At 43.0% G+C, this 27468-nt stretch overlaps 1 protein-coding gene across 4 annotated transcripts; it reads left to right on the forward strand.

Moving 5' to 3' along the window:
• LOC109914950 (zinc finger protein 664-like) lies at positions 1-26722 on the forward strand. Of its 4 annotated transcripts, none has more exons than XM_048619433.1 (5): positions 7-419; positions 734-825; positions 9478-9526; positions 21785-21893; positions 25351-26722. In XM_048619433.1, exon 5 carries the CDS (start codon positions 25525-25527, stop codon positions 26158-26160), a length of 636 nt encoding a protein of 211 aa, XP_048475390.1. In that variant the 5' UTR covers positions 7-419; positions 734-825; positions 9478-9526; positions 21785-21893; positions 25351-25524; the 3' UTR covers positions 26161-26722. The 4 variants fall into 4 exon arrangements, with proteins under 4 accessions (XP_048475392.1, XP_048475390.1, XP_048475389.1 ...); XM_048619432.1 differs by having other exon boundaries at positions 734-821; XM_048619435.1 differs by lacking the exon at positions 9478-9526 and having other exon boundaries at positions 1-419; positions 734-821.
• The last annotated feature ends 746 nt before the right edge of the window (positions 26723-27468 follow it).

Consider the following 27468-nt stretch of genomic DNA (forward strand, 5'->3'; position numbering starts at 1 on the left):
GAGCTATTATTGGCGGTTGACGGGAGATTTTTTTGTCATCGGTCCGAAAACGGTCAGAATGTGGCAGGACGGAGGGAATGATGGATCCAGTGAGAACACGGGGAAGTTGTCTGAAACTCTCGTATAAGCTGCGGTCCTCGAAAAAGATGTTATCCTTGCCTTGTTTAAACGACGTGAAGGCGAGTGGTTAACTGGAGGCTTTCGTCTAAAGTTAGGCCCGGCTTAACGTCCGCCATAATTTATTTGGGCACTGGGTTTCACGGCGCATGCGCGATGTCCACCTTTGTAGGGGGCAATATTTGGAAGGACTGAAAGGAATTTGCTGTCCATTGTTCAGAATGGAGACAACTTGTGCATCAGGCTGCATTAGCCTTTCACACCCAAAGTCTTATTGATGACGCAGAACGGCGGCAGAGAAGGTAAGAAACCCTGTTTGGTATTTTCCACGACCTCATGGGATGCGCTGGCTCATGTGCGTAAAGACCTGCGCCTCCATTCAGTCAAATGAAGATGTAGAGCGGAAACTCAGGACCCTGAGTAGATTTTATTGTTAAATCAAGTGACTGCCAAAAATAACGAGGAGCAATATGTAGCAGCAAGTATGCACATCCTTTGCTTTGATAGGGAGTTAGAAAAGGGTGTTAATAACAGCAAATTCAAACCAAGGTATTATTTTTCTTTTTTGAATTGTTGTCCTGAACTGAGTGATGGATGCTGTAAACTTCTTTTGCAGATATCACATGGGGATTTGCTGACGGGAAACCAAAACCCAAGTACCACATGAAACTGACAGAATCACTTGGTTTGCATCATTAGCCTTTGTAAGTAAGTTCTGAATTCCAGATCTTTATCATATGCTGCACAAAATGTTTCTTCACATGCTCCCTGTGGCACCTCACCAAAATCTGCAATCAGTGTTTCTTTTATATCCAGCTAAGAATATTTTTTTTCCTTTTCTGCCATATATTAATCTTTTACAAACACCTTTATCTCATCCTTACTCATTCTGCTTCACTCCAAACAGACAATTTCATTTCTCTAGCATAACAATGCAACTCAAATACCTGATCCCTTGAACTATTTCGGTAAATCTCCTCTGGCTCTTCCCACCCTTCACAATGTGTGGTGATCTCTGGATTGCACAGACCCAAATGCTGTATGTTCCTGTGTGTGATACCGTCACACAGCAATAACTGCACAGTGATGTTACCCACCCCCCGTTGGATTTCCTCAAATATGAGATTTTTCTCTGACTCCAGTGTTTCTGATTTCTTTCCAACTGCAGCTTCCAACAGGAGATTTCAAAATGGTGACATTGTTTGAGAATTTACCTCATATAGATCTCTCCCCCAGTTACTTGTGCCCTATTATCTAAGAGAGATTCCATGGCTCTGGGACTGGAGTTGTCCCCTCCACAGCTCTGTTTAATCTCTTCTCTCCCTGATGACTTTTCTGCTATTGAATGGCTTTCTCGGGCTTTAGTGATGGATGTCTTTTACCTGTGTTTAGTCTTACTTCTGCCAACAGCGTCTAAGTAAGGTTTTCATTGCTGCCCATCCCCTGACTAGGTGCAACTATCTAACCAGTTTCATCGTGCTATAGGATCTTTTACAATTGGGAATTGTTTTTCCTGTACTATAATCCATTTCTGTTCCACCTCTGAGCTTGCATTGATCATCAAATTTGCACCAAGTTTGTTCACTGTGATTCATTCTGTACACCCTGAGTTAATTATACAATTAACTCTTTTTATCACTCCATAGATACTGCCTTTTTTTGCTGTTATAGGCTCGATGGGTCTGAGGGCCTTTTTCGTGCTAGAGACCATATGAATCTAAGACTATGTCTGTCTTCCAGAGTACCTCCAGCATTTTCTCTCTTTATTTCAGATTTCCAGCAGCTGCAATATTTTGCTATTATTTTATTGCATCCCTTGTTCATGGATCGGAGTCCAGAAACTCAGATGGACTAAGTAAGAGATGATTTGCATCAGGTTGGCTGGATGCTGGCTTTGTGTTTAGTCTCCATTTCCACTGAGATACTGAATCATTCAGTGGCTAAAATACATTGCAACTGGGTTTGATCTCTGCAAGACAACATCACCTAACCACACTCCCCTACCCTTTCACTAACAAGATTACCATACATTGCCCAATCCCCACTTATATGTGGAGAAGTGGATGTTTGAGCTTCTCAAACCATTGCAATCCATGTGATGTATATACAGGATGACAGAAGTCTTATTGTACACATTAAGTCCATGCTCCCTGCACCAGCTCTCCAATGAACATTATGACTTAGTGCTAGCTGCCTGCTTTCTCCCTGTACCTCTGCACATTCTTTATCCTTGAATAATCTCCAATGCCTTGTTGAATGCCTCAGTTGAACCTGCCTTTACTACATGTGCAGGCAGTAAATTCCAGGCACAAATCACTCATTGCATGACACTACTTTCTTGGATAGTAGGAACTACAGATGCTGGAGAATCGGAGATAACAAGGCGTAGAGCTGGTTGAGCACAGCAGGCCAAGCAGCATCAAGGAGCAGGAAGGCTGACGTTTTGGGCCGAGACCCTTCTTCATTTTCTGAAGAAAGGTCTAGGCCCGAAACGTCAGCCTTCCTGCTCCTCTGATGCTGCTTGGCCTGCTATGTTCATCCAGCTCTACAGTTTATTATCACAGTATTTTCTTGCATCAAATTTGTTCATTTTAAAGTCAATTTAAAACTCTGCCTTCTTGTCGTTGGTCCTGTTACAAATGGGAACTGTTTCTACTTATTGACTATCCAGACCATTCATAGTTTTGACATTTTTTTCTTGAATGTGCTCTGATTTGCTACGATATTGATAAGTAATAGGTTCCAAGTAATTTGCCTAGTGATGATGAAGGATTGGTGAAAAATGTACAAATCAGCAACATTGATTTGAAAATAATACAATGTTTCAAGGCATCTTGCACAAAATGTCAGAAAGCAGCTTTTGACAATGGGCCAAAAACAGAGATAATAGGGCAGGTGACTGAATATTTGGCCACATAATGAGGTATAAAGGAGTTTATAAGGGAGGAAAGTGAGGTAAAGAGGCAGGGAGGTTTTGAGAGAAAATCCAGAGTTTGTGGCCTTGGCAACTGAGGGAACAACCAACCAATTCATCTTGGGCTGAAATATTACTTCATAGTTGTGAATAGTCTGGTTCACCCTCAAACATTTGCCAGGGAGAGGGTTGGAGTCGGTGGTGATGGAGTGCCGTTTGAAAGAAGAAATAAAAATAATGCCTTTAGTCTTCACAATATCTAAATGGAGGAGGTATCTGCCTGTCCAGTCCTGGATGTCAGGCAAGCCAGGATGGTGTGTGATTGGGAGTTGAAGTTGTTCACATACAGTACACCTGCTACCCTGGGCCTTCTGCATGGTCAAAATTGACAGATTGGGAGTTTCTGTTAAAATTCTAATCACATTAAAATGATACCGTATCCCTCTCCTTCACCACCTGCCTGGCCTTTCTCTTATTCTCCCATATAGGCTAGAGCCTTATGTAGGTCTGGACTGGGTGTGGATGTTCTGCTCAAGTCATAGACCATATAAAATCCTTCATTTTCCGTCTCTCCCAAATCATTTTCTCTGTCCTTGCCTCCCCCAACCCTGTCACCCCAATAAAATCGAAGTTTTGTGTGCGACTAGAGCAAGTGGCAAGCTTCCTTCCCTAAAGGATGGTTGTGAATCTGTTGGGTTTTTGTTACAATCCAGCCACTTTCATGATAACTATCTCCCAGTGCCAGCTCCACACAAATTCCCAGATTCGATCAGCTCCGTTTTCTAACTTGCCTTTGTGTTTTAGTGCCTTCTCCCACACTCCTTTTTTTCATGCTTTTAAACAAATTCCACAGGATATCGGAAGGACAAGATTTACATTCGGGCATTTCAAACCACATGTCCCATCAGGATTGGACCAAGCCACCCAATTTGTCTTAACACGAATATCATTGGATTTTGACCATGGAAGGAAACAGCACCATTCTCAGTGGGGAGAAACCGTACATGTGTCCTGTGTGTGAAAGAAGCTTTGCTGATTCATCCGACCTGCTGGCACATCAGCGAGTTCACACTGGAGAGAAACCGTTCCACTGCTCCCAGTGTGGGAAGGGATTCAGTCAGTCATCTGACCTGCTGAAACACCAGCGAGTTCACACTGGAGAAAAACCATTCTACTGCTCGATGTGTGGAAAAGGATTTGCTTGGTCATCCAGCCTGCTGAGACATCAACGTGGTCACACTAGGGAGAAACCATTCACCTGCTGTGATCGTGGCAAAACATTCATTCACTCATCTAATCTTTTGGAACACCAGCAAATTCACGTTAGGGAAAAACTATTCACCTGTTCAGAGTGTGGGAAAGGATTCACTAAGTCATCTAACCTGCTGAGACACCAACAAGTTCATACAGGGGAGAGACCATTCAGTTGCTCTTTGTGTGGGAAGGGATTCACTCAGTCATCCCACCTGCAAGTACACCAGCGAGTTCACACTGGGGAAAGACCATTCACCTGCTCTGTGTGTGGTAAGGGATTCACTCAGTCAACACATCTGCTGCAGCATCAGCGAGTTCACACTGGTGAGAGACCATTTGCTTGCTCTGTGTGTGGGAAGAGATTCATTCGATCGACCAAACTGTTAACACACCAGCGTGTTCACACTGGGTAGAAACTGTTCACTTGCTCCGTGTGTGGGAAGGGATTCTCATGGACATCCATCCTGTTAACACACCAACAAGTTCACAAAGAACTATAGTTTTGAAAGATTTTGCTTTTACTTACACCAAGGAATGAACCAAGGTCATTGGGTTGTTTGTACTGATGTTATTAAACCCTGCTGTATTGAAGGTGCTGATATTGTGGATAAAACAGCAATGTAATTTTTAAAAATCTGTTGGGTACATTTTGGATATGATCCCAACTTGCTATGCATCACCGTTTTCACAATCATTAGAGACTGTCCATCTGCCCAGTGTCTGGATGGGGATTTTCTGATTCATCAGGGCTGGATGAACACCAGTGAGTTCCCAAGTAACTGTACAGGTTGGATTTTGATGCTATTGACATCCACCTCCAAATCATATTTGCTGGTGTCTGCTCCTGATGATGTTTGTAAACACCACAAGTCTGGTTGACTATTTGGGATCAAAATGGTATAGTTTGGCTTTCTGTTAAAACTATAGTGCACCAAGGCTTTATCATATCTATAAGGCAGATTAGTTGAGGGGAAGCCATCTGAACAACTTGATTCAAATTTATTTGAAGAGATGTCGAGGTGTGTCAATGATGCTTTTAATGTAGTCTACTTGGACTTGAGTAAGTCTTTTGACAAGGTTCCATGTGGGAGACTAATGCAAAGGTAAGAGCCCATGGGATCCACTGAAATTAGGCAAATTGGATCCACAATTGACTGAATAGCAGAAAAGAGAGGATGATGGTTGAGAGATAGATTTACACTGGGAAAATCTATGTCCAATGGGGTCTCAAAGTAGTTACTGTCGGGGACCTTGCTGGTTTATATAAACAATTTAGTCATTATAGGAGCATTGATCAGTTACCTTTCAGACGATATAAAAGGGTCCATGATAGGTCGTGAGGATGATAGCCGTCGATGACAGGGCGATGATTAGTAGCAAATAGAATTCAATCTGAATAAATACAACATAGAACTGTCCCCGACAGTAACTACTTTGAGACCCCATTGGACATAGATTTTATACTCCCCTGAGGGTCTATTCTCTCTCTTTCCCCCCACCCACCCCTGCCAATAGTATCCAAAACGGTATACCTGTTAGAGAAGGGAATAGCCACAGGAGACTCCTGCACTACCGGACTGCTTCCCCTGGCGGTCACCCATCTACCTGACTGAAACTCTAATGTAACCACCTCACTGTAACTAGTATCTATCTCTGCCCTCTGAATGTGCCTCACTATGTCCAACTGCTGCACCAAGCAAACAACATTGTCTGTGAGGAGCTGCAGCTGGTCACACTTCCTTCAGACATAGTCATCAGGGACATTAGACTGCTCCCTGATCTCCCACATCTGGCAGGGGGAGCACACCACTACACCAGCTGCCATTTCTGCCCCTTTACACTAAGAAAGATAAAAGAATCTTATCTTGCCTGCCTTTCTCAGTGAAACCCAGTATTTGCCTAACCCTGCACTTACGGGTTCCTTAAATTACAGTGCAATCTTTACAAGCAGACCAAATACCTCTAGGCTACAACAAACTTCCTATCAGTCTCTCTTAATGTGTCTCCTTTTATTTTGGTAGGGGAGGAAAAAAGGATGGAAACACTATAATGTAATGTTTGGTGCTTACTATTCCTTGACACTGAGTTCTTCCTCACTCCACTGATTAGTCATGTTGACTGCGCCAACTTCTCCAAGAATGCTCAGCAAAGTCTCTCAGCATCCTCTACTGGATGCCCTTCCTGCTGCTTATCACTGGAGGTGTTCTTCCTCAAAAATGTGAGCTTGGACAGGACAATTAGTCAGCAAGGTTAGTGGTTAACTGCAAGGTTAGTGATTCATAGACTAGACAATGATGGACGCCTTGTTGGTTTTTTCATACATCAACATTCTCCATGACATTGTCAATGGGAACATTGTCTGCAAGTTAATTCCCACAGATCTTGCTTGCTGTGTTAACCCATGAGTTGCCAAACACAGATTTTTAATGTCTGATGCTGTGATTTATGAAGAAACAAATTGGAATTTTGGCCTTAATTTCTAAGTGTTGGGTGTTAAAAATAGGGAGATCTTGTCATCACTGTACAAGATGTTTGTGATGCTGCTGCTGGTGGACTACTTACAGTTCTGGTCCCATTATTCGAGAAGTAGTATTTTGGTATTGAATGCAGTCTAAAAGAGCTTCAATAGGCTGGTTCATACAATAAAGGATTTGACTGATCAAGAATGACCAAACAGGTTAGGCCTTCATTCATTAGAGTTTGGAAGAATATGGGGAGCCGTTATTGAAACATACAAAATTCTGAGGGACCTTTGCAGGGTAGATGATGGCAAGACTTTTCCACTAATGAGTGAATCTTGGACTGGGGGACACAGTTACAGAATAAGGGACAGTAAATTATAACTGAGATGCAAAGGAATCCCTCTTTTCTCAATAGAAATTAATTTCTGGAATTGTCCACCCCAAGTCATGGAAATCAGATCACTGAAAGCATTTATACAGGAGGCAGATAAATTTTGAAATGGTGAGTTGTGAGCATTGAGGGTGTGACATTAAAGAGAAGTTGAGGTTTTGGGCACATCAGTCCTGATCTTCAAGAATGGCAGGCTAGACCTGAAGCAGAAATAGTCCATTTGAACACAATTGTGCTGCTTAATGAATGGGGCTTAATGATGGAAATATGGAAATGGGAATCCATTATACAGACTACACCCAACATTGGGCTTGAACCCACAAGTATGTGTTAGCCAGGCCACCCAAAACAAGCATTCAAATCCTATTTTATAAGGAGACAAATGTGGTATCAACCTGGTACTTCTGTGGGTTTTGAATTCCCAGGATTATGAAGGTAATTGTTTTACAAATTCCCAATGTTTTAGTTCATTCCTCTCAATCTCCAGTAACATCATTGACATATTCCACTTCTCGGATGTAACTCCTTCAGAATATTGTTATCCAATTTCAGTAATTGTTCCAGGATTTAATATTTAATACATATATTTAATGTTGCCATCCTCATCTTTAAGGATCCTGTATCACTCCCAGCTCACAACTCACCATTTCAAAATTTATCTGCCTCCTGTATAAATGCGAATAAATGTGACAGTCTGCCGCAATAACCCATTCATCTCTGTTACAGAAAGAACTGCTCCTCTGCTGAGTCACACTCAATGCTTTCATCAATTTCTTTGTTCTGCATGTCACCAACTTCTGCCGCTCCTCATTTTGTGGACTCGATTTTGAGATTTTGGTTACAAAGCACCTGATGACAGGAAGAATCTGCTGCAGCCATTGCCAAGTTTACAAAACCCCTTTCATTTGAAAAGAAACATTCGTGAGGAGGGATTTTCCACAACTATCAGCTCAGGTTTCCAAATTGAAGCTCCGAGATAGTGTGACTCCCTCTGTCTTGTGTAACTTCTACTCACAGGTTTAGTGAGTGCTCCCATTTGCTTGTTTTACTGGTGCATTGTTCTCTTTGCCTGGCATTTTTTTTTTACATTGCCTGAATCCTGTCTCTGTCAGTTTGATCCCTCATATTTGTTTAATGCTATTCCACTATTTGCCCCACCCCCCCCACTACACTCAAGTATGATGGGTGAATGGAATCCTGTTTGGTAACAAGGTGTTCTAAAAGGGGAACTGAGTGTCATATCTTGCTTCAGTCTGTGGCTTTGATGGATGTCAGTATAACTTATTTCTTACCAGTATTATTTGACTATCCCACTTCATTTTGCATTCCATGTTTTTAAAAAACTGGAAAAGTAACTTTTCCGCTTCTGTTGGTGGCTATGCTACCCAGCATTCCGGGTACTTTGGAAAGTCTCATATTCATGGAACGTGCAATCGGTGCACAGGTGTAAAGTCGATGCAGAAGCGAGCATACGCAGAATGAGTGACGACAACGATGGCGGAGATTTCCTTCTCAGCTCTGGAAAAATTACAAGTGAGGCGTGAGAGGGGAGGTGATGTATTGGGCGCGTAGCCAGATAGATTTCGTGATCTTTTTAAGTCAGATGCAAAACCCAGAAAACGACATTTGGACGGGCCGTTTGCGAGCAGTGAGATCGAATTAGAGACTGGAGGCTTTCATGCAAAGGCAAGGCCTCGGTGTGATGGGCACTGGGCAGCAGGGTGCAGGGGCTGCTCCCATCTTTAGGGGCAATATTTGGAATAACTGGGAGGAGCTTGCTGCCCATTGTTCAGAATGGAGTCAACTTGACCATCAAGCTGCATTAACCTTTCACACCCAATGTCTTAATAGGCAGAGCGGTGACACAAGAAAAGGAAAGGAAGCAAATCCTGTCTAGATTGATCTACTTCAGGGGACATCCTGCCCCATTGATCAAAGATCTGTGGCTCTTGTTAAGTCCCATGAAGACCCGAAGCAGGAACTCCTGACCCTGTGTAAACTCTCCCTCAGATCAAGGCATTTTCCAAGGAGAGGCAATGAGCAGCAGGGAACACGTGAGGTCATCCTGGAATAGGAGGGGATAATATTGTGAATTTCTATTCTGAATTGACAAGGATGGAGTTTTTGTGGTTAGAAAGGGAGGATCTACACACAGTAAACTCAAACCAAGCGAAATGTTTGTCTCTTCTGAGTGTTTATCTCCGACTGATAGTGATGAATTTTGTAAATGTCCTCGATAGGATTTTCAATGAGGATGCTGTGACATTACCTGTAGCCTTAGTATTTTCTGTACAGTGAGACTTTTCTCTGACTCCACTTTTTTGCTGATATCTTTCCAGCTGCACGATCGAGCGTGAGATTTCAAAACTGGAATCTGACATTCCAGAGGTGAGTATTTTTGATCATTCATCGACAGTTTTGAGCTGTTTCTGCTGTGCTGTGTTATCTTTGAGAGGTTTGATGTGTCTGGTGCTGGTGTGGTTCCTTTCGTAGCTTTTCAGGGCATTTTGGGTGTAAGTAATATCAGCAGATATTTAGTTTGTTCAGCTTCAAGAACAGACAAGTTTTTGATTTGAAATCTGCACGTTATTCACAAACTGAGAGAGTTTAAGCTCCCTATGGTGTGAGCATTCCTTGATGTGTGGAATTTTCTCACTCAAAAGGAACTGGAGAGAATCAATGAAGTAAAACTGAAGGATTTGATATGGTGGTGTAATTTCTGTAAATTAATGGTATTGGAGAGTAGGTTGCAAAAATTGTTTTGCTTTGAGTTTTAAGACTTTCGTCACTTCTTCCTGATGTACAGATGGCTTGTTTTCTTCCATCTTTAATGTGATAAATTCTGTTCTGTTGTGGTGGGGGTGGTAAGAACTGCTGTCTCATGTGAATATGTCTCAATGATAGAACAGTATGTTCTCCAACGAAAGAAAATAACGAACATTTATCAAGTCAGGTTTCATTCAAAATCTGAATTGTCCAAATGTCCCATCAGCTGGAGTCACAGCAGTTAGAAGAATTAATTCTAGAGGTAACAAAAGAACGGACGAGAGTTTCAGCAACAGGTGAGCTGAGATTGGAGTCGAGTGAAGTTGCTGAGGTGGAAAGAGGCAGTCTTAGTGATTATAGGGATATGTAATTGGAAAGTCATCTTGGGGTGAAATACTTTCTGGACAGCCTCAGATAGTTAATAGGTTGTGGGGTGCAGTTGATGAGAAGTGGAATTTGTCATCGAGATATGAAGACAATGGCTTCAGTCTTCCCAATATTTAAATTGATAAAATGACAGCTCATTCAGGATGGGACCTTGTGTGATTTGGAGGTGATTGTGTTCACGTTACCCTGCTATCCTTGTCCTTCCCGGAGGTGGGGAGTGAAGGTTTGGGAGTCTCTGTCAAAGTTCTGATCAAGTTCTAGACAAATGAATGAAGTCTCTCGCGCTCTTGCTCGGAACAAATTGGGAGGCAAATTTCGCAAAGGTGCAGAAATAATAGGGATGTTGTCATGGGTGACATCAACTTCTAATATAGACTGGAACCTCCAGGAAGGATCTCTGACTCAATATGTAGATAGGCCGACCAGAGGGGAGGCCATATTGGATTTGGTGCTTGGTAACGAACTAGGCCAGGTGTCAGATCTCTCGGGAGAGCATTTCGGTGATAGTGATCACAACTCCCTGACCTTTACTATTGTCATGGAGAGGGATAGGAGCAGACGGTATGGGAAAGTATTTAATTGGGGGAGGGGGAATTACAATGCTATTAGGCAAGAACTGCGGAGTATAACTTGGGATCAGATGTTCTCCAGGAAATGCACGACAGAAATGTGGAGGTTTTTTGGGGAGCAGTTGCTACAGGTACTGGATAGGTTTGTCCTGCTGAAGGAACCTTGGATGACAAGACATTTGGAACACCTATTCAAGAGGAAGAAGGAAGCTTACTTAAGGTTGAGGAAGCAAGGATCAGACAGGGTTGTAGAGGTCTACAAGGTAGCCAGGAAGGAAGTGAAGAATGGACTTGGGAGAGCTAGAAGCGGGTACGAGCAAACCTTGGCGGGTAGGATCAAGGAAAACCTGAAGGCCTTCTATGCTTATGTGAGGAACAAGAGGATGGCCAGAGTGAGGATAGGACCAATCAGGGATAGTGGAGGGAACTTGTGCACGGAATCAGAGGAGGTAGGGGAGGTCCTTAATGAATACTTTGCTTCAGTATTCACCAGTGAGAGGGACCTTGCCATTTATGAGGACAGCATGAAACAGATAGATATGCTCGAACAGGTTGATGTTAGGAAGGAGGATGTGCTAGAAATGTTGAAAAACATGAGGACAGATAAGTCCCCTTGGCCAAACGGGATATACCCAAGGTTGTTGCGGGAAGCAAGGGAAGAGATTGCTGCCCCTTTAGCAATGATCTTTGCATCCTCACTGTCCACTGGAGTAGTACCAGATGATTGGATGGTGACAACTGTCATTTCTTTGTTCAAGAAAGAGAATAGAGATAATCCTGGGAATTACAGATGGGTCAGTCTTACATCTGTGGTGGACAAATTATTGGAGAGGATTCTGAGAGATAGTATTTATGATTATTTGGAAAAGCACAGTTTGATTAGAAATCGTCACCGTGGCTTTGTGAAGGGCGGGTCATGCCTCGCAAGCCATATTGAATTCTTTGAGAATGTCACAAAACACATTGATGAAGACAGAGCAGTAATGTGATGTATATGGATTTTAGCAAGGCATTTGATAAGGTTCCCCATGGTAGGCTCATTCAGAAAGTAAGGAGGCATGGGATTCAGGGAAATTTGGCTGTCTGGATACAAAACTGGCTGTCCAATAGAAGACAGAGGGTGGTAGTAGATGGAAAGTAGATGGAGATCGGTGACCAGTGGTGTTCCGCAGGGATCTGTTCTGGGACCTCTGCTTTTTGTGATCTTTATAGATGTGGAAGGGTAGGTTAGTAAGTTTGCCGATGACACGAAGGTTGGTGGAGTTGTGGACAGCGTGGAGGGCTGCTGTCGGTTGCAACAGGACATTGACAGGATGCAGAGCTGGGCAAAGAAGTGGCAGATGGAATTCAACCCTGTGAAGTGTGAAGGTCGAATTTGAATGCAGAATACAGGGTTAATGGCAGGATTTTTGGCAGTGTGGAGGAACAGAGGGATCTTGGGGTCCACGTCCATATATCCCTCAAAGTTGCTACCCAAGTTGATAGGGTTGTAAATAAGGCATCTGGTGTTTTGGCTTTCATTGGCAGGGAAGTTGAGTTTAAGAGCCGCGAGGTTATGCTGCAACTCTATAAAACTCTGGTTAGACCACACTTGGAATATTGTGTTCAGTTTGGTCACCTCATTACAGGAAAAATTTTAGAGAGGGTGCAGAGGAGATTTACCAGAATGCTGTTTGGACTGGCAGGCCTTATGAAGAAAGGTTGAGGGAGCTAGGGCTTTTTTTCATTGGAGCGAAGAAGGATGGGAGGTGATTTGATAGAGGTGTACAAGATGATGACAGGCATAGATAGAGTGGATAGTCAAAGACTTTTTCCCAGGGCGGAAATGACTATTACGAGGGAGCATAATTTTAAGGTGATTGGAGGAAGGTATAGGGGAGATGTCAGGGGTAGGTTCTTAACACAGAGTGGTGGGCATGTGGATCGCGCTGCCGGCAGTGGTAGTGGAGTCAGATACTTCAGAGACTTTTAAGCAACTCTTGGATAGGCATATGGAGGATAGTAAAATGTAGGGTATGCAGGGTAGTTTGATCTTAGAAGGATAATAGGTCGGCACAACATCTTGGGCCGAACGGCCTGTACTGTTCGATGTTCTATGCTCTCTCCTTTGACTCCTGCATTTCTCTCCCTTTCTCTCTGCCTTCTTCCACCTCTCCCTCCTCCCATAGAGGCCAGAGTCTTGTGTGGGTCCAGCTCGGCTCATGGGTCTCCCTCCCCTCATGGTGTTACTGAGCCAATTGGGTTTTTACCATAATCCAGCAGCGTTCATGATCACTTTCTCCTGGGGCCAGCCCCACAAATTACCAGATTCATTCCCATCCATTTCACAACCTGCCTTGGTGTTTTTGCAGGTTCTCTCTCATTCCCTTCTTTCCGTTTCACCGCATTTTCACAGGGGGTTAGAAGTGGCAGATCTGCAGCTGAGAAGCATCACACCAGGATCTGTCAGACTGACCTGGTTTATTGTGACCTGAACATCATTTGATTTTGAAAATGAGAGGAAGATGCACCGTTCACAATGGGGAGAAATCATGGGAATGTGAAGGTTGTGACAAGGGTTTCAGATCCTGATCTGCACTGGCAGTGCGTCAGCAAATTCACACCAGGGAAGGGCCTCACTCAGCTATGCCACTTGCTGATACATCAGCAAGTGTACACAGGGGAGAGAATATTCACCTGCTCTGAGTGTGGGAAGGGATTCATTCAATCATATAACCTGTGGACACACCAGCAAGTCGACACTGGGGAGAAACTGTTTATCTGCTTAGTGTGTGAGAAGGGTTTGCTGATTCATCCAGACTGCTGATGCACAAGCGGATTCACACCGGTGACAGAACTTTTACTGCCCAAGACTGTGGGAAGAGCTTTAAGTGCTCCAGGGATCTGATGCGCTATCAGTGGGGTTCAGACTGATGAGAGACCTTTTAGGTGCCCAGACTCTGGGAGGTGTTACAAAGGTTCTGGTGAATTAATTTGTCATCAACATATTCACACTGATGAGAGACCATTCAAGTGTCCCACTGTGTGACTGGGTTCAGGACATCATCTGACTTCACTGTACACTGCCGGGTTCACACTGGGGAGATGCCATATTCCTCCTCCAAGTGTGGAAAGGCATTCGCAATGTCATCTACGCTTGTGAAACACCAGCGGGTTCACACTGAGGGGAGGCCTTCACCTGCTCAGAGTGTGGAAAGCAATTCACTCAGTTAACCAACCTGCTGAGACACCAGTGAGTTCACACTAGAGAGAGACATTTACCTGCTCTGATGTGGGAAGGGATTCACTAATTCCTCCAGTCTGCTGACACACCAGCAAGTTCACACTCGAGAGAGACATTCACCTGCTCTGACTGTGGGAGGGAATTCACTCAGTTATTCAACCTGATTAGACACCAGCATCTCCACAAATAACTCCAGTGACTGAATTTTGCTTTTAATTAAATCAGTTCTAAATGCCTTCAATAAAGTGTGAGGAACAGATAAATAAATGGTGTTTGCTGCTAAATATGAACTAGATTCATTCAACCCTGGGAAATTCTCTCCTCCTGAAGTCTTGAAGCAGGCTTTTTTTCATAAACTTGTGCTGTTGACGTTTCATGACACAAACAGCAGAAAAGAATATGGTGAAGGATGTGAAAACCGTTGGGGTTTCCCTGTGCAGGTTGAAATCCTGCTGCCCAGATTTCTGAAAACAGATGAATAAGAAAAGGTTGGTTAAAGGAGGAACAGGACCAATTTGGGACCTCAGAAGTGAGGGACATTATGTACTGAATAAATACTTAATATGTGTCTCTGACAAGGAAGCAGATGTTCTCCTGGCCATGGTAACACAGGAGGAAGTCAGTCAGGAGAAGAGTTGGAAATTGATGTGAGGGAGGTTCTGGAGAAGCTGTTGGTATTTCAAATTGATGAAGTCCCAGGATCAGATGAGATATATCTAAGGTACCGAAAGAAGTGAGAGTGGACATTGAAGGGACACTGGCCAGAATTGTTCAGTATTCCTTAGTCTGACACCAGCGCAGAGTCTACAGGAGAATTACAAACAATAATGCCTTTGTTTTAAAAAAAAATTGGATGCGCCAAAAAGTACAGACCAGCCAGTTTAACTGCAGGAAACTTCTCACAACAGTTGTTCAAGATAGAATTAATAGTCACGTTGTCAGACGTGTTTATTTAAGAAGAGCCATTCTTCAATAAAAATCACATCTAACTGAGTTGCCGGAGCTTTTGATGAGGTGTCCAAGACTGTGGGTGAGGGTAATGCTGTTGATGTGATGTACATTGACTTCCAAAAGGCATTTGATATGTTGCCTCACAAGAAAAGAGAGAGTGTTAATCCTGTTAAAGTTTGTCTTTCTCTTCTGTTGGTGCGTGTAGATCACCCTGGTCATTTCTCTCATTGTTCTTCTTTATTCCGTTAAAAATGACTAAATTCCTGTTTGAATCAGCAGTTTAACAAGAATACAATGGCTGTAGACATGATAGTAAGGCATGATGGCTAATGATCTTTCATTTTCATGCTGGGATACCTGTGAGGAAATTTAAAGCTCATAGAATAAATTGCAATACAACATTGACTGAATAAGTGGAAGCAGAGTAATGGTTAATGGGGATCTTTTGGGCTGGAGGAAGTTTTGTCTCAAGAGTTCCCTAGCAATCAATATTGTGACCCTTCCTTATCCTGCTTTCTATGAATGTTCGAGATCCTGGTGTAGAGTGGGCAGTTTCAAAGTATGAGGACAGAAGAAAGCTGGAAAACATTGGAAACTGAGCTGAATAGAGTTAGAATTCAGATGACACACACAATGTGGTGGGAGTGGGCCAATAGCTGGCAGATGATGTTCGATGGCATGAAATGTGAGGTGACTGCTTCTGGTCGGAAAATCAGCATTCTCTTATCTTCTACAGTATAAATATTGTTCTCCCTTTACATTGGTATTTCTTGTGAATTGTTTTGATGAGTGCAAGAATGAAAGCTTCAACAAAGTGGAATGGGCAAATCGGTGGCAGATGAAGTTAAATATGGAGAATGTGAGGAGATAGACATGGAGAGACAATGTCCAATGAATCCTATTCTAAAGGCTGTGCAGTCCCAGAGACCTGTGTGTATGTGTATGCGCAATAAGCAATAAAGGTGTTTGGACAGCTGGAGAGAGCTGTTCATAAAGCAGGCTGTATCCCAGGCTTCGTCAATAGGTTCACAAAGTATAAGAATGATAGTATTATAGTGAACTTGTAGAATACACTAGTTAGACCTTGTTACACCTGATCTGGTGCCACACTTCAAGAAGGATGTAAATGAATTGAAAGCGTGCCGAAGAGATTGATGCGAATTGCTCCAGGGATGAGAAACTTCAGGTATGAAGTTAGATTACAAAAGTTGGAATGCATTTCCTTGGAGATTTGATGTGATATTTCAAAATCCTGAGAGGTTCTGACAGTCGATGGGAAGAAACTGTTCCTGCTAGGAAAAAGATCAAGAATGGGGTGGAACAGATTAAAAGTGTTTGGTATAAGAAGCAAATCTGAGGTGAAAAAATTGTTCTTATTCACACAGCATGTTAGTTAGGATCTGGAACAAACTGCCTGGATTAATGGCTGCATTTGCGGGGGTATTGGATCATTGTTTCCATTTCAATAATACGCAGTGGATTGTTGTGCCTTTTCCACAATACAGGATGTTGTGAAAGAAGAAATTTAAGAATCTGTATTCAGTCACAGCTTGTGACGGTTTGGTTAAACTTTGCTGTTGAAGCATAAATAGTATTGGACTGCTGTCAGTGAATTGGAATGTAGTCGTCTAGTAGGGAGTTCAGTTGACACTTACTGTGCATTGATCGCAGTGTAGGACGTTGGGGGATTGACCTTTATAGAAGCTGATAATATCATGGGGGTATATCATGTGGTGAATCGCAAAGTCTTTCCCTTAGGGTAGGGGAGTTCAAAACTAGATTTTTAAGATTTAATGGGGACCTGAGGGGCAACTTTCTCACAGGGTGGTTTGTATGTGGAATGAACTGTCAGAGGAAGTGGTAGATGCAGGCACAGTTACAACATTTAAAGACATTTGTTTGCTCAGGTATGTGAATAAGAAAGGTTTAGAGGAATATGGGCCAATTGCAGACAAATAGGCCTAGTTCAGTTTGGGAAACTTGGTCGGCATGGATATGTTGGACCAAAGGGCCTGTTTCCATGCTGTATGACTCATATGTTACTCAGTCATTAAGCTCATACGCAGAGCCAGTGCTGACATGTTGGGCTCAATAGCCGCCTGCCGCATAACAATTATGTCATAATTTTGTGACTTAACCATCAGTGTTTGGTTCTGCTGATGTTAGTAAACGCCATTCCTAGTCAGCTGCAAAGCACAGTTCAGGAGTGTAATGGAATACTGCCAAGCTGCCTAGACGATTGCAGCTCAAAAACACTCACCACAACATGGTCTGCGTTACTGACAAAGTTCCCAGTAGCTTCAATATCCACTTCCTTCTCCACTGAAGTGCAGTGTGCACTATCTACAAGCTGCACTACAGTAACTCATCAAGGCTCTTTCAACAGCACCTTCCAAACACATAATTTCTACCGAGAAGGAAGGGTGATAGAATTATCAGAATACTGCAACTTAGAATTCCCTTCCAATCCATGCACCATCCTGAGTTGGAAAGTCATTGCCACTACTGTGGCTTGATCAAAATCCTGGAACTCCCCTCTATACAGTACTGCAGGTGTCCCTACATCACATTGACTGCAGCACTTCAGAAGCTAGCTCACAACCACCTCCAGTTCAAGATGGGCAATAAATCTATGTGGTGAATACCAAATCCCATGAATGAATAGAAAATGTTAGATTTCTGGTATGTGGAGAGAGACGCTCCGACAGTTACCCTTTGGGCAGAGAAGGTTAAGCAGTGATTTAGTCGAGGTGCAGATTTGTTTCTAGGAGTTTTTATCTGAAGTGAGAGAATTATTTACATTGACAAAATGTTTAGTAACTGCAGAATGCAGCTTTCAGATAATTGGAAAATAATGCAAGGTGAAGATATGGAGATTATTTGACTCAAGTCCTGAGGATCTGGAACAGATTAAATGGTAGATAGAAACAGATTCTGCAGTCGTTTTCAAAAGTGATTTGGAATTTAATGTAATGAGTAAAGAATTAGTGGGCACAAGGCAGTGAAGTTGGAACAGTATTGCAGAATTTTTCAAGAGAGTATGGCCCCAATGAGGGTGAATGGCCACCAGCCCCTGTGCTGTGTGATACTGCACCATTCACTGTCAATGATGAAGCTCATCCCAGGGCAGCAGTGAGGGAAGCTCTCGAATTGAGGGAAGGGTCACAGATGGAGCTTTTTAAAAGCCACATTTCCATAATATAGTACAGGCAGACCATGGGTTGCAAATTCTGCAGACTATTTGCAAGTTGACTTGTTCACAAGTCAGAACACGACGCAGGACAATATAAAGGAGCCATTTGTTAAGACAGAAAATGTTTGTATGTTGAATCTTTAAAATTACACCCTTGTGTGATTGCATTTGTATGTGCCCGTTTTCATAAGTCGTAAATCAGGGAATCCCTGTCTTCCAACCGGTTAATTGGATTGGCAACGTCAGTAAAAACAGAGATTATTATCAGATTATAAATCTGGTATGTGATTAACAGCAGCAATAACAGTAGAATCTAACACCCACAGTTACTCCATGATCTTCTTGGTGCTGTCACTGAATGAATCCCTCCCATACACAGTGCAGGTGAGTGGCCTCTCCCCTGTGAGAGTGTGTTTATGTAAATGCCGGCTGTCAGACTGAGGGAATCTCTGCCCCCACACATGGAGCAGGTGAATGACCTCTTCCCCAGTGTGAATTTTCTGGTGTGCATTCAAGTTGGATGACTACTTAAACCTCTTTCCACAGTCAGTGCATTTGAATGGGCTTTCTTCAGTGTGAACACGCTGGTGTAAAATGAGTCAGGATCATTTAGTAAATCCCTTCCCATGTACGAAGCAGATGAATGATCTGTCCACAGTGACTGTGTTGCTGAATTTTAAGCTGGGATGGATACTAGAATCCTTTACCTCTGTCCTCACGTTTCAACAATTTTTGCAGAACACCATATGTGACTGCGCCAATGGATTTTGAGCAGTGATAGATAATTAAAGACTTTACCACAGGCCTCACATCTTCATGGTTTTGCCATTGTGTCAGTGACCTCATGCCCCTCCAGTTTGCATAATCTGTTGAAGCCTTATCCACAAGTGTACGGTGTCCCTCCACTGTGAATGAGATGATTTTTTTCAGGTTGTGTGACTGGATACAGTTATTTCCACAGATATTTTTCTAGAATACTCTTGATTGAGACTCAGACACACAACCAATGATGTTTAAAGTCTTTTCCCACTGGCAGAACAAACAGCTCTTCAGGTTCTGATGAAGCAAGTGACTGTTAGGTCTTAACCAGACATTTGATTTAAGTTTCCTCTTCCCAACATCTTCATTGAATCCAAACATTTACAAAAGTCATCTTTGTCGGTCCAGGATACAAATTCAGAATAACGTCCAGTCTCTATGGAGGATTTATTCCCCTCTTGTGTCCCTAAAGATGTGGAGCTCAGTCCCACACACCTCCCTTTTCCCTTCTTCTGGAACACCACAGACTTCCGTGCTAAAGTTGGAGTAGGTGAATGGCCTGGCCCCAGTATGACTGCACCAGTGAGTTTCTAATTCAGGAGGAGCCTGAATCTCTTCCCACCATCCCTTCATTTCCATGGTTTCTCCCTTTTGTCACATCTTTGTGCCTTGACAGACCTATTTCTCCCCACTGTGAATGGTGCTTTTTCCTTCCATGGTCACAACCCGATGATATTTCAAATTGTGATAACTTGCTTGAGTCTGTTAAACCCTGCTGTGGTGTTTGATTAGAGTTTTCCAAATGCAAATCTACTTCATGCCTTGTGAAATTGACTGAAAGCAGAAGAAAGGGAGTCAGAGCAAACCCAAGGAACCACAAAGGCAGGTTAAGAAACTGAGCTGAATGAACCTGGTAATTTTTGAGGTCAGCACGAGAAAAAAGGACAGTGAAAGATTGTCACAAAAATCCAACTGATTGACTAATATCCTTAGGGGAAGGGAACCTGCCATCCAGTCCAGGCAGTCACAAGATTCTGGGCTACATGCAAAGTAAGGGGGAAGACAGATGTGACAGCCTGATTTTACAAACCTACAACACAAGCAGATCTTGACAAAATTTCAATGAAGAATGCTGCTTCATAGAACATTCCATTGGTTTATGGAATTTTTATTATATGCAAGGTGCTGTAGCTGTGTTTTCCCTGTACTTTCGAATGCTCTTTTACGGAGACAGGGAGGTTTGTGAGGCTGGAGGAGATTGTAGAGCGAGGAATGATTGTAAGGGCTGGAGGGCATTTTAGAGATGGTGAAAGTTCTGAGACTGGAGAAGATTGCAGAGATAAGGAGAATTGAGAGGCTGTAGGAGATTACAGAGAAAGGGAGCTTTGTCGGGGCTGAAGAAGTTTAGGGATAGGGACATTTGTGAGGCAGGAGGAGATTACAGAGATCGGGAGGGCTGGAGGGGATTATAGAGACTGAGCATTCTGAGGCTGGAGGAGATTGCAGAGATAAGGAGGATTGTGAGTTTGGAGGAAATTATAGAGACAGGGAGGATTTTAAGGCTGAAGAGGATTACAGAGAAAGATGGAGGAATGTAACACTTTAGGAGATTACAGAGATAGGGAGGGTTGTGAGACTGCAGGACATTATTTTCTAAACAACAGTATGGTGTGCTTACAGCACATGGATTGCAGCAGTTCAAGAAGAAAGTTCACCATCACTTTCTCCAGGTCAAATAAAGATGGACAAAAGATACTGGTCTGGGCAGCAAAGACCACACCCTATGAATGAATTAAAATTAAGATAGGTTTCTGTTTTGTGGAGAAGTAGAAGAAGCTCCGATAATTCCCCTTGGAGCTGAGAACATTAAGCAGTGAATTAGTCGAGGTGTGGATTTGTTTTCAGGATATTTCATTTGCAGAGATCGAATTATTAACATTGTCACAATGTTTAGTAACCTCAGAACACAGCCTTCACATAATTGGCAAATAATGCAAGATGAAAATGTGAAAATTATTTTACTCGGCAAGTTCCAAGGATATGGAAAAGTCTGAACAGCAGCTGGATGTGGATTCAGCAGTTATTGTCCAAAAGAGATTTGGAATTTAACTTTTTAAGGAAAGAATTGGAGGACTGTGAGCAAACAGCAGGGGTGTTAGAATAGATTCGCAGTGTTTCTGGAGTGTGAGAATACAGTCACATTGGGCTGTTTGGCCACCAGCCCCTGTGGTCTGTGAAACTGCACCATTCACTGGGAATGATGAAGCTCACCCAAGGTTGGAGAGAGGGAGGATCCCAGCACTTGCCTCAAAATGGGGCCCAGCTGATTGACGGCTGCTGATGGACCAATTACAGGAGAGTGGGCAGGGCTGACAGCCCATGCGGATGTGGCTAGTCCTCCATCCAATGGAAGTGAATGTAGGGGTGGGGCAAGAAAGCCTCAATGCCGTTGTAACTGGCACCTGAGTGAATGCGGGAGGTGGTGACGGGGAAGCGAGAGAATCGGCGGACACCGGGTAGAAAATGGAGTCAGTCTGGACTGGGAGATTTTATGAGCATCCAGTGTAGGCTTCTCGATCTGAAGATGGCTGCGGGCCTCAGGCAGTGATAGGCCCCGGATAACCGCTGCCGCCTTTATTGGGGGCGAGGTGCAGCAGTGCCCATGCATATAGTTTTTGGAGTTGTGGAGTGATTTGAAGAGGAGTATTTATATAGAAAACTGAAACCAAGAGAAATGTTTGTCTTTTTCTAGATTTCTATCCTGGACTGCCAGTGATTTTTGTGAATTCATTTTACAGGGTATTAATTGAGAAAATTTTGCAGACCAGGATTTCAAAACAAGTTCTGACAGTCAGCAGAGGCATCAGGATCTGAATATCATGGGAACTTAACTGTGGAAGGAAAAAGGTTTGTCTGTTCTGTCTGTGGGAAAATAATTCCAATCTGTTTTTAAATCGAAAAGGAGCATCATGTTCAAACTCGTGGTCAGATCACCCTGGGGTATGTGTTCAGTTCTGGGTCCTGCAGCTGAGAAGGAGATACTGGCCTGAGAGAGGCACAGATTTCTCCAAATAACAACTCAGCTCTTTGAAAGAACTGTTTCAATCACCCATTTCATGATTTTAACCTTTATATTCTTCATTCTCAAATACCTGTAAACTTCCCTTTAAAATTCCTATGGACTCAAATTCCAGTACCCTTTCAGGTGAAATTCCAGATCCTGACAATTATTAATCCTTAACGTGCTGAAGTCCACTTAGAGTCTAGAGAGTTATAAAGTGCTGAATTGAAAGGTGAGCTGAATTGTAACAGCGCAAGAGGCTGAGGTCAGACAGTTGAAATGACAAGGCTGCACTGTGAGTGCTGTTTGGCTCAATGAGAGTGCTTTGGAATTGAGTGCATTGAATCAAAAAATTAGATGAGACATGGAGAGGCAAAGCTGAAAGTTTGAATGTGGTGCTCAGACTCAGTTCAGGCAGTTCAGAAAGTGACATGGTCCCAATGGAAACAGCCAATTAGTAAGTGAGACCTGCAGGGAATTTTCTGACAGTTTTAAAAATATAACATTCAGCTTAAGTACACGTGGGAGCTTTGGATTATGATAGAAGTGTTTGAAATGAAAGAAGATCCCTGACTCAATATCTTAAAGGGTGTAACTGGCTTAATGTAGGGAGAAGTCATGACAGGAGACCTTGGACCCATGCTATGCTACTCTTGCACAGTGTGGAAAATAAGGGATGCTTCCAGTGTCCCTGACGGCTTCACATGCAGGAGGTGTGTCCATCTGTAGCTACTGACGAACCACTTTTTTGAGCTGGAGTTTTGGGTGACTAATTATGGAGCATGATGCGTGATTCTGTAAATATCATGGACAGCAATTTTAAAATAAAATAGAATCCCTCCAGTGTGGAAACCGGCCCTTCAGCCCAACAAGTCCACATTGATCCTCCAAAGAGCACCCCACCCAGACTCAGCCGCTGACACTATCCCTGTAACGCTGTATTTCCCATGGCTAACTCACCCAACCTTCAAATCCCCGAACACTATGGATAATTTAGCACAGCCAATCCACCTAACCTGCATATCTTTGTACTGAGAGAAGAAATTGGAGCCCTCCTTGGAAGCTCACGCAGAAACGGGAAAGTGTGCAAACTCCACACAAACTCCTCGAGGATGGAATTGAACCAAGGTCCCTAGTGCTGTGAGGTAGCAGTGATAACCACTGAGCCGCAGTGGTCACAGCCTTTGTCAAAGTGGTCACACCGTAGGTGAGAATTACATGTAGTCTGCTGCATAAAAGGGGAGAAAAACAAATGGCAGAGCTATAGTGACATGGGATTCAAAAGAGTAAGGGCTACTGACAGACGTGACTACAGGATGGTACGTTGCCTCCCTGATGCCAGGATGAAGGACGTCATGGAGTGGCTGCAAGACATTCTGGAGCTGGAGGGTGAACAGCCAGTGATCGTGGTTCACAGAGGGACTGATTACATAGTTTAACATAGGGATATGTATCTGAAAGCTGAATATAGGAAGAGAGGAGATAGATTAAAATGCAGAACCAAATGTAATAATGTCAGGCATACTCCCAGTGCCACATGCTAGCAAGAGCAGGAGTAAGAGAATAGATTAAATGAATGTGTGACTGGAGAAATTGTATTCCAGACAAGAGTTTACATTCTTTAGGCATTGGGTAAGGTGGGACCTGTACAAGCCTGACCGGTTGCCCCTGGTCAGAGCTGGGATAAATCTCCTTGTGGGCTGTTTTTGCTAGTTCATTGGGTGAGGTTTTCAACTAGAATGGCAACCGAAGAGTAGGCTTACATAGGTCAGATTCAGATCAGGAAATATGAGGTAGAATATTAGTTAGTTATCTAGTCCATGATTCAGAAAGACAAAGAAAGGAGAATTAAATGAGGATCAAGTGGGTCTTCATACATCAGTCCTGACATCCCAAAAACCAGTCTGATGAACATTCTTTACCCTCTCTTAATGGCCAGAGCATCCTTCCTTGGGAAAAGAGAGCAAAGGTGCATACAGTAATCACTAAAGCCCTGACCGAAAGATATCCCTGCTTCTGTGCTTGATTCCTCTCACCATGAAGGTCAACGTATCATTTGCATTCTTCACTGCTTGCCACTCCTGCCTGCTTTATTAAAAGACAGAGTGACAGAGAAACACAGAACAAACTGGGATCAGAGCCTCAGATGTAAAACCAAAATGCAACGTCCCCATCATATCTATGCTGGTCATCAAGCATCTATTTATTGTAGTCCAGTTTCTGGCACTCGGCATGTAACCTATGTTGTCGTGGCTTTTATGATCATCAAACATTTCTTCAAAGTTGCAATGGTTCCTGCATCTGTTGCCACTTCAGCTGCCTCCAGGCCTGCTGGATGTCTCTGACGTTGTCTGATTTTATTTCAGGTTTCCACCATTTTGCTTAAGCATTGAGAGTCAGAAGCATGGAAACAGACCCATCAGTCCAATTCATCCATGCCGACAATGTATCCTAAACTGATCTACTCCCATTTGCCAGCATTTGGCTCATATCCCTCTAAACATTTCCTATTCACATGCCTTTTAAATGTAATTGTACCTGCCTCCCTACCTCCTCTGGTAGCCCATTTCATAAATGCACCATCCTCTGTGTGAAAAGATTGCCCCTCAGGACCCTTTTAAATCTTTCTGTTCTCATCTTAAAACTATGCCCTCTAGTTTTGAACTCCCATACCCTGGAAAAAGACCTTGGCCCTTCATTCTATTGATGTCTCTCATGATTTTATAAACTTCTATAAGATCACCCCACAGCCTCTGATGCTCTGCAGAAAATAGCCCCAGTCGATTCAGCCTCTCCTACAGGTCAACTCCACAATCCCAGTACAACTTTGTAAATCTTTTCTGAACCCTTTCAAGTTCAATAACATCTTTGCTACAGCAGTATTCCAATATTGGCCGAACCAATATTCTATACAGCCACAACATGACCTCCCAGCTCATATACTCAATCAAATAAATGTAAGCATACCGAATGCCTTCTTCACCACCCTGTCTACCTGCAACTCTACTTTGAATGAGCCCTGCGCTGTTCCTGGCTATTCAGAGGGTATGAAGGTACGGGGAGAAAACGGGAACTGGATTGAGTTGTAGATCTATAAATGCCTCTCCCACCTCTTTCTGTAGTTTTGTGCAAACACCAACTGGTTCCCTTCCCTGAAGGAGATTTATGAACCAGTTCAGTTTTAATGATAAATCCAGCAGTTTCCCTCTGTGTCATCTCCAGAAGTGACCAGATTAATTGCTGTCAGTTCCACAACCTGTGTGTTCTAATCGTTTCTCCTAATGCGTGCTTTCTGTTTGAAAGGTTGGTTTGCAATTAGAGACTTCAGACGAAAGCACATCCAAATCCTGCGGTCGCTCTGTTTGTCATAACCTAATTATCAAAAGGATTTTGAACATTGAAGGATAAAGCACCATTCACCCCGGAGAGAAACACGTATCGTCTGTTTGTGGAAGAGTCTGTGAAGATTCATGTGCAATGTCCAAACGCCAACGCAGTCACACTGGAGAGAGACTGTGGAAATGTGGGGATTGTGGGAAGGGATTTCATTACCCATCCCAGCTGGAAAATCACCAACGCAGTCACACTGGGGAGAAGCCATTCACCTGCTCTGATTGTGGGATAGCATTTGCTCTGTCATCCAGCCTGCGGATTCACCAGCGGGTTCACACTGGGGAGAGACCATTTACCTGCTCTGTGTGTGGGAAAGGATTCATTCGCTCATCTCAACTGCTGGAACATCAGCAAGTTCACACTGGGGAGAAACCATTCACCTGCTCCCAGTGTGGGAAGGGATTCACTCAGTCATCCAACCTGCGGAGACATCAGCGAGTTCACACTGCGGAGAAACCATTTACCTGCTCTGATTGTGGGAAGCGATTTAACCAATCATCCCACCTGCGGAGACACCAGCAAGTTCACACTGGAGAGAGACCATTCACCTGTTCTGAATGTGGAAAAGGATTCATTCGCTCATCTCAACTACTAGAGCACCAGCGAGTTCACACTGGGGAGAAACCATTCACCTGCTCTGATTGTGGGAAGGGATTTACTCAATCGTTCAACCTCCTGAGACACCAGCGAGCTCATACTGAGAGACGTTCACTCAGTTAACTCATCTGCTGATACACCAACCTGTTCACTCTCTGATGTAAATTCAAACTGTTAGCACACCAGTGTAATGACACTGGGTGGATCCCATTCACCTGCTGTGTTTGTGTAAAAAGCTTGGCTGTTTGCTAATACACTAGCAAATTCACAAGAACCACAGGTGAAGGATTTTGCTTTTATTCACAACAAGGAATGAACCTTGGTCATTAGGCCATTTGATGTTATTAAACCCTGCTGTATTAAAGGGGCTGATGTTGCAGACAAAATGTTGACACAATTGTGTATCTGTAGGATAAGTTTTGAAAATGATCACAATGTCACTGTATGTCAACACATTTACACGAGGTAAAGACTGTCCAGCTGCATATTGATTTTGTGATTTATCAGGCTTGGTTAAACTGCATTGAGTTTCCTAGCGAGTGTCAGTGTTGCATTTTGATGCTGTTATTATCTATGTTCGAAACCATGCTTTCTGAATCTATTTCTGATGACGTTTGTAAACATCACAGGTTCAGTTACCTACTGGAGATAAAAATAATACAAGCTGGCTTTTTGTTAAAACTAAGTTGTCTCAAGTCTTTTTCTAATTCTGAGTACCTTAGAGATAAGATAATCAGGACCCTTCACATGAGCAGTTGGGAAAAGGTACATCCAGAGTGAGATATAGCCTGTAATACTGGAAATTCAGTTTCATGTGCTGTTGGGGCTCATGTCATCTGACTGGACAAGGAAATGGGGTCCACAGAGAATGTCCAAAAGGCTAAGAAGAAAAGAGAAGAAACCAGTAAATCAGGAAGGCATTGACATTACAGGCCAGTTAAGGTACAAGGGAATTTGACATAGTTGAATGGCATTGATTTTCAAGGAAGACAGCAACGGAGGCAAAAGAGTAGCAGGTGTTACAGTTATGCTCAAGGAATTTATTACAACAAGACAGAGGGCTGACATTTTAGAAAACTCCTTCAATGAACCCATTTGGTTAGAACAAGTCGAGCTGGTGAGGATGCAAATTTCAGGGAAGTATAAAAGTAATAGGGGCCTGATAGCGGGGGATTTCAACTTCCTCAACATTAATTGTGGTCATCATAGTGTGAAAGGTTTAGAGGAATGTTTAAAATAGGTCCAATATGGCTTTTCAAGCCAGTATGTAGAAGTCCCAACAAGGAAGGAGGAGATCCTAGACTGAAAGTTAGGTAAGAAAGGCGGACAAGTGATCGAAGTATCAGTGGGAGAATTTTGCAGACAGTTATGATTCTTTTTAAAAGATTCAGGATTGCTGCAGAAAACAATAAGGATCAGCTTCCAATCCAA

Source organism: Rhincodon typus, chromosome 42 (assembly GCF_021869965.1).
Source record: "Rhincodon typus isolate 14 chromosome 42, sRhiTyp1.1, whole genome shotgun sequence".
Taxonomy (NCBI): domain Eukaryota; kingdom Metazoa; phylum Chordata; class Chondrichthyes; order Orectolobiformes; family Rhincodontidae; genus Rhincodon; species Rhincodon typus.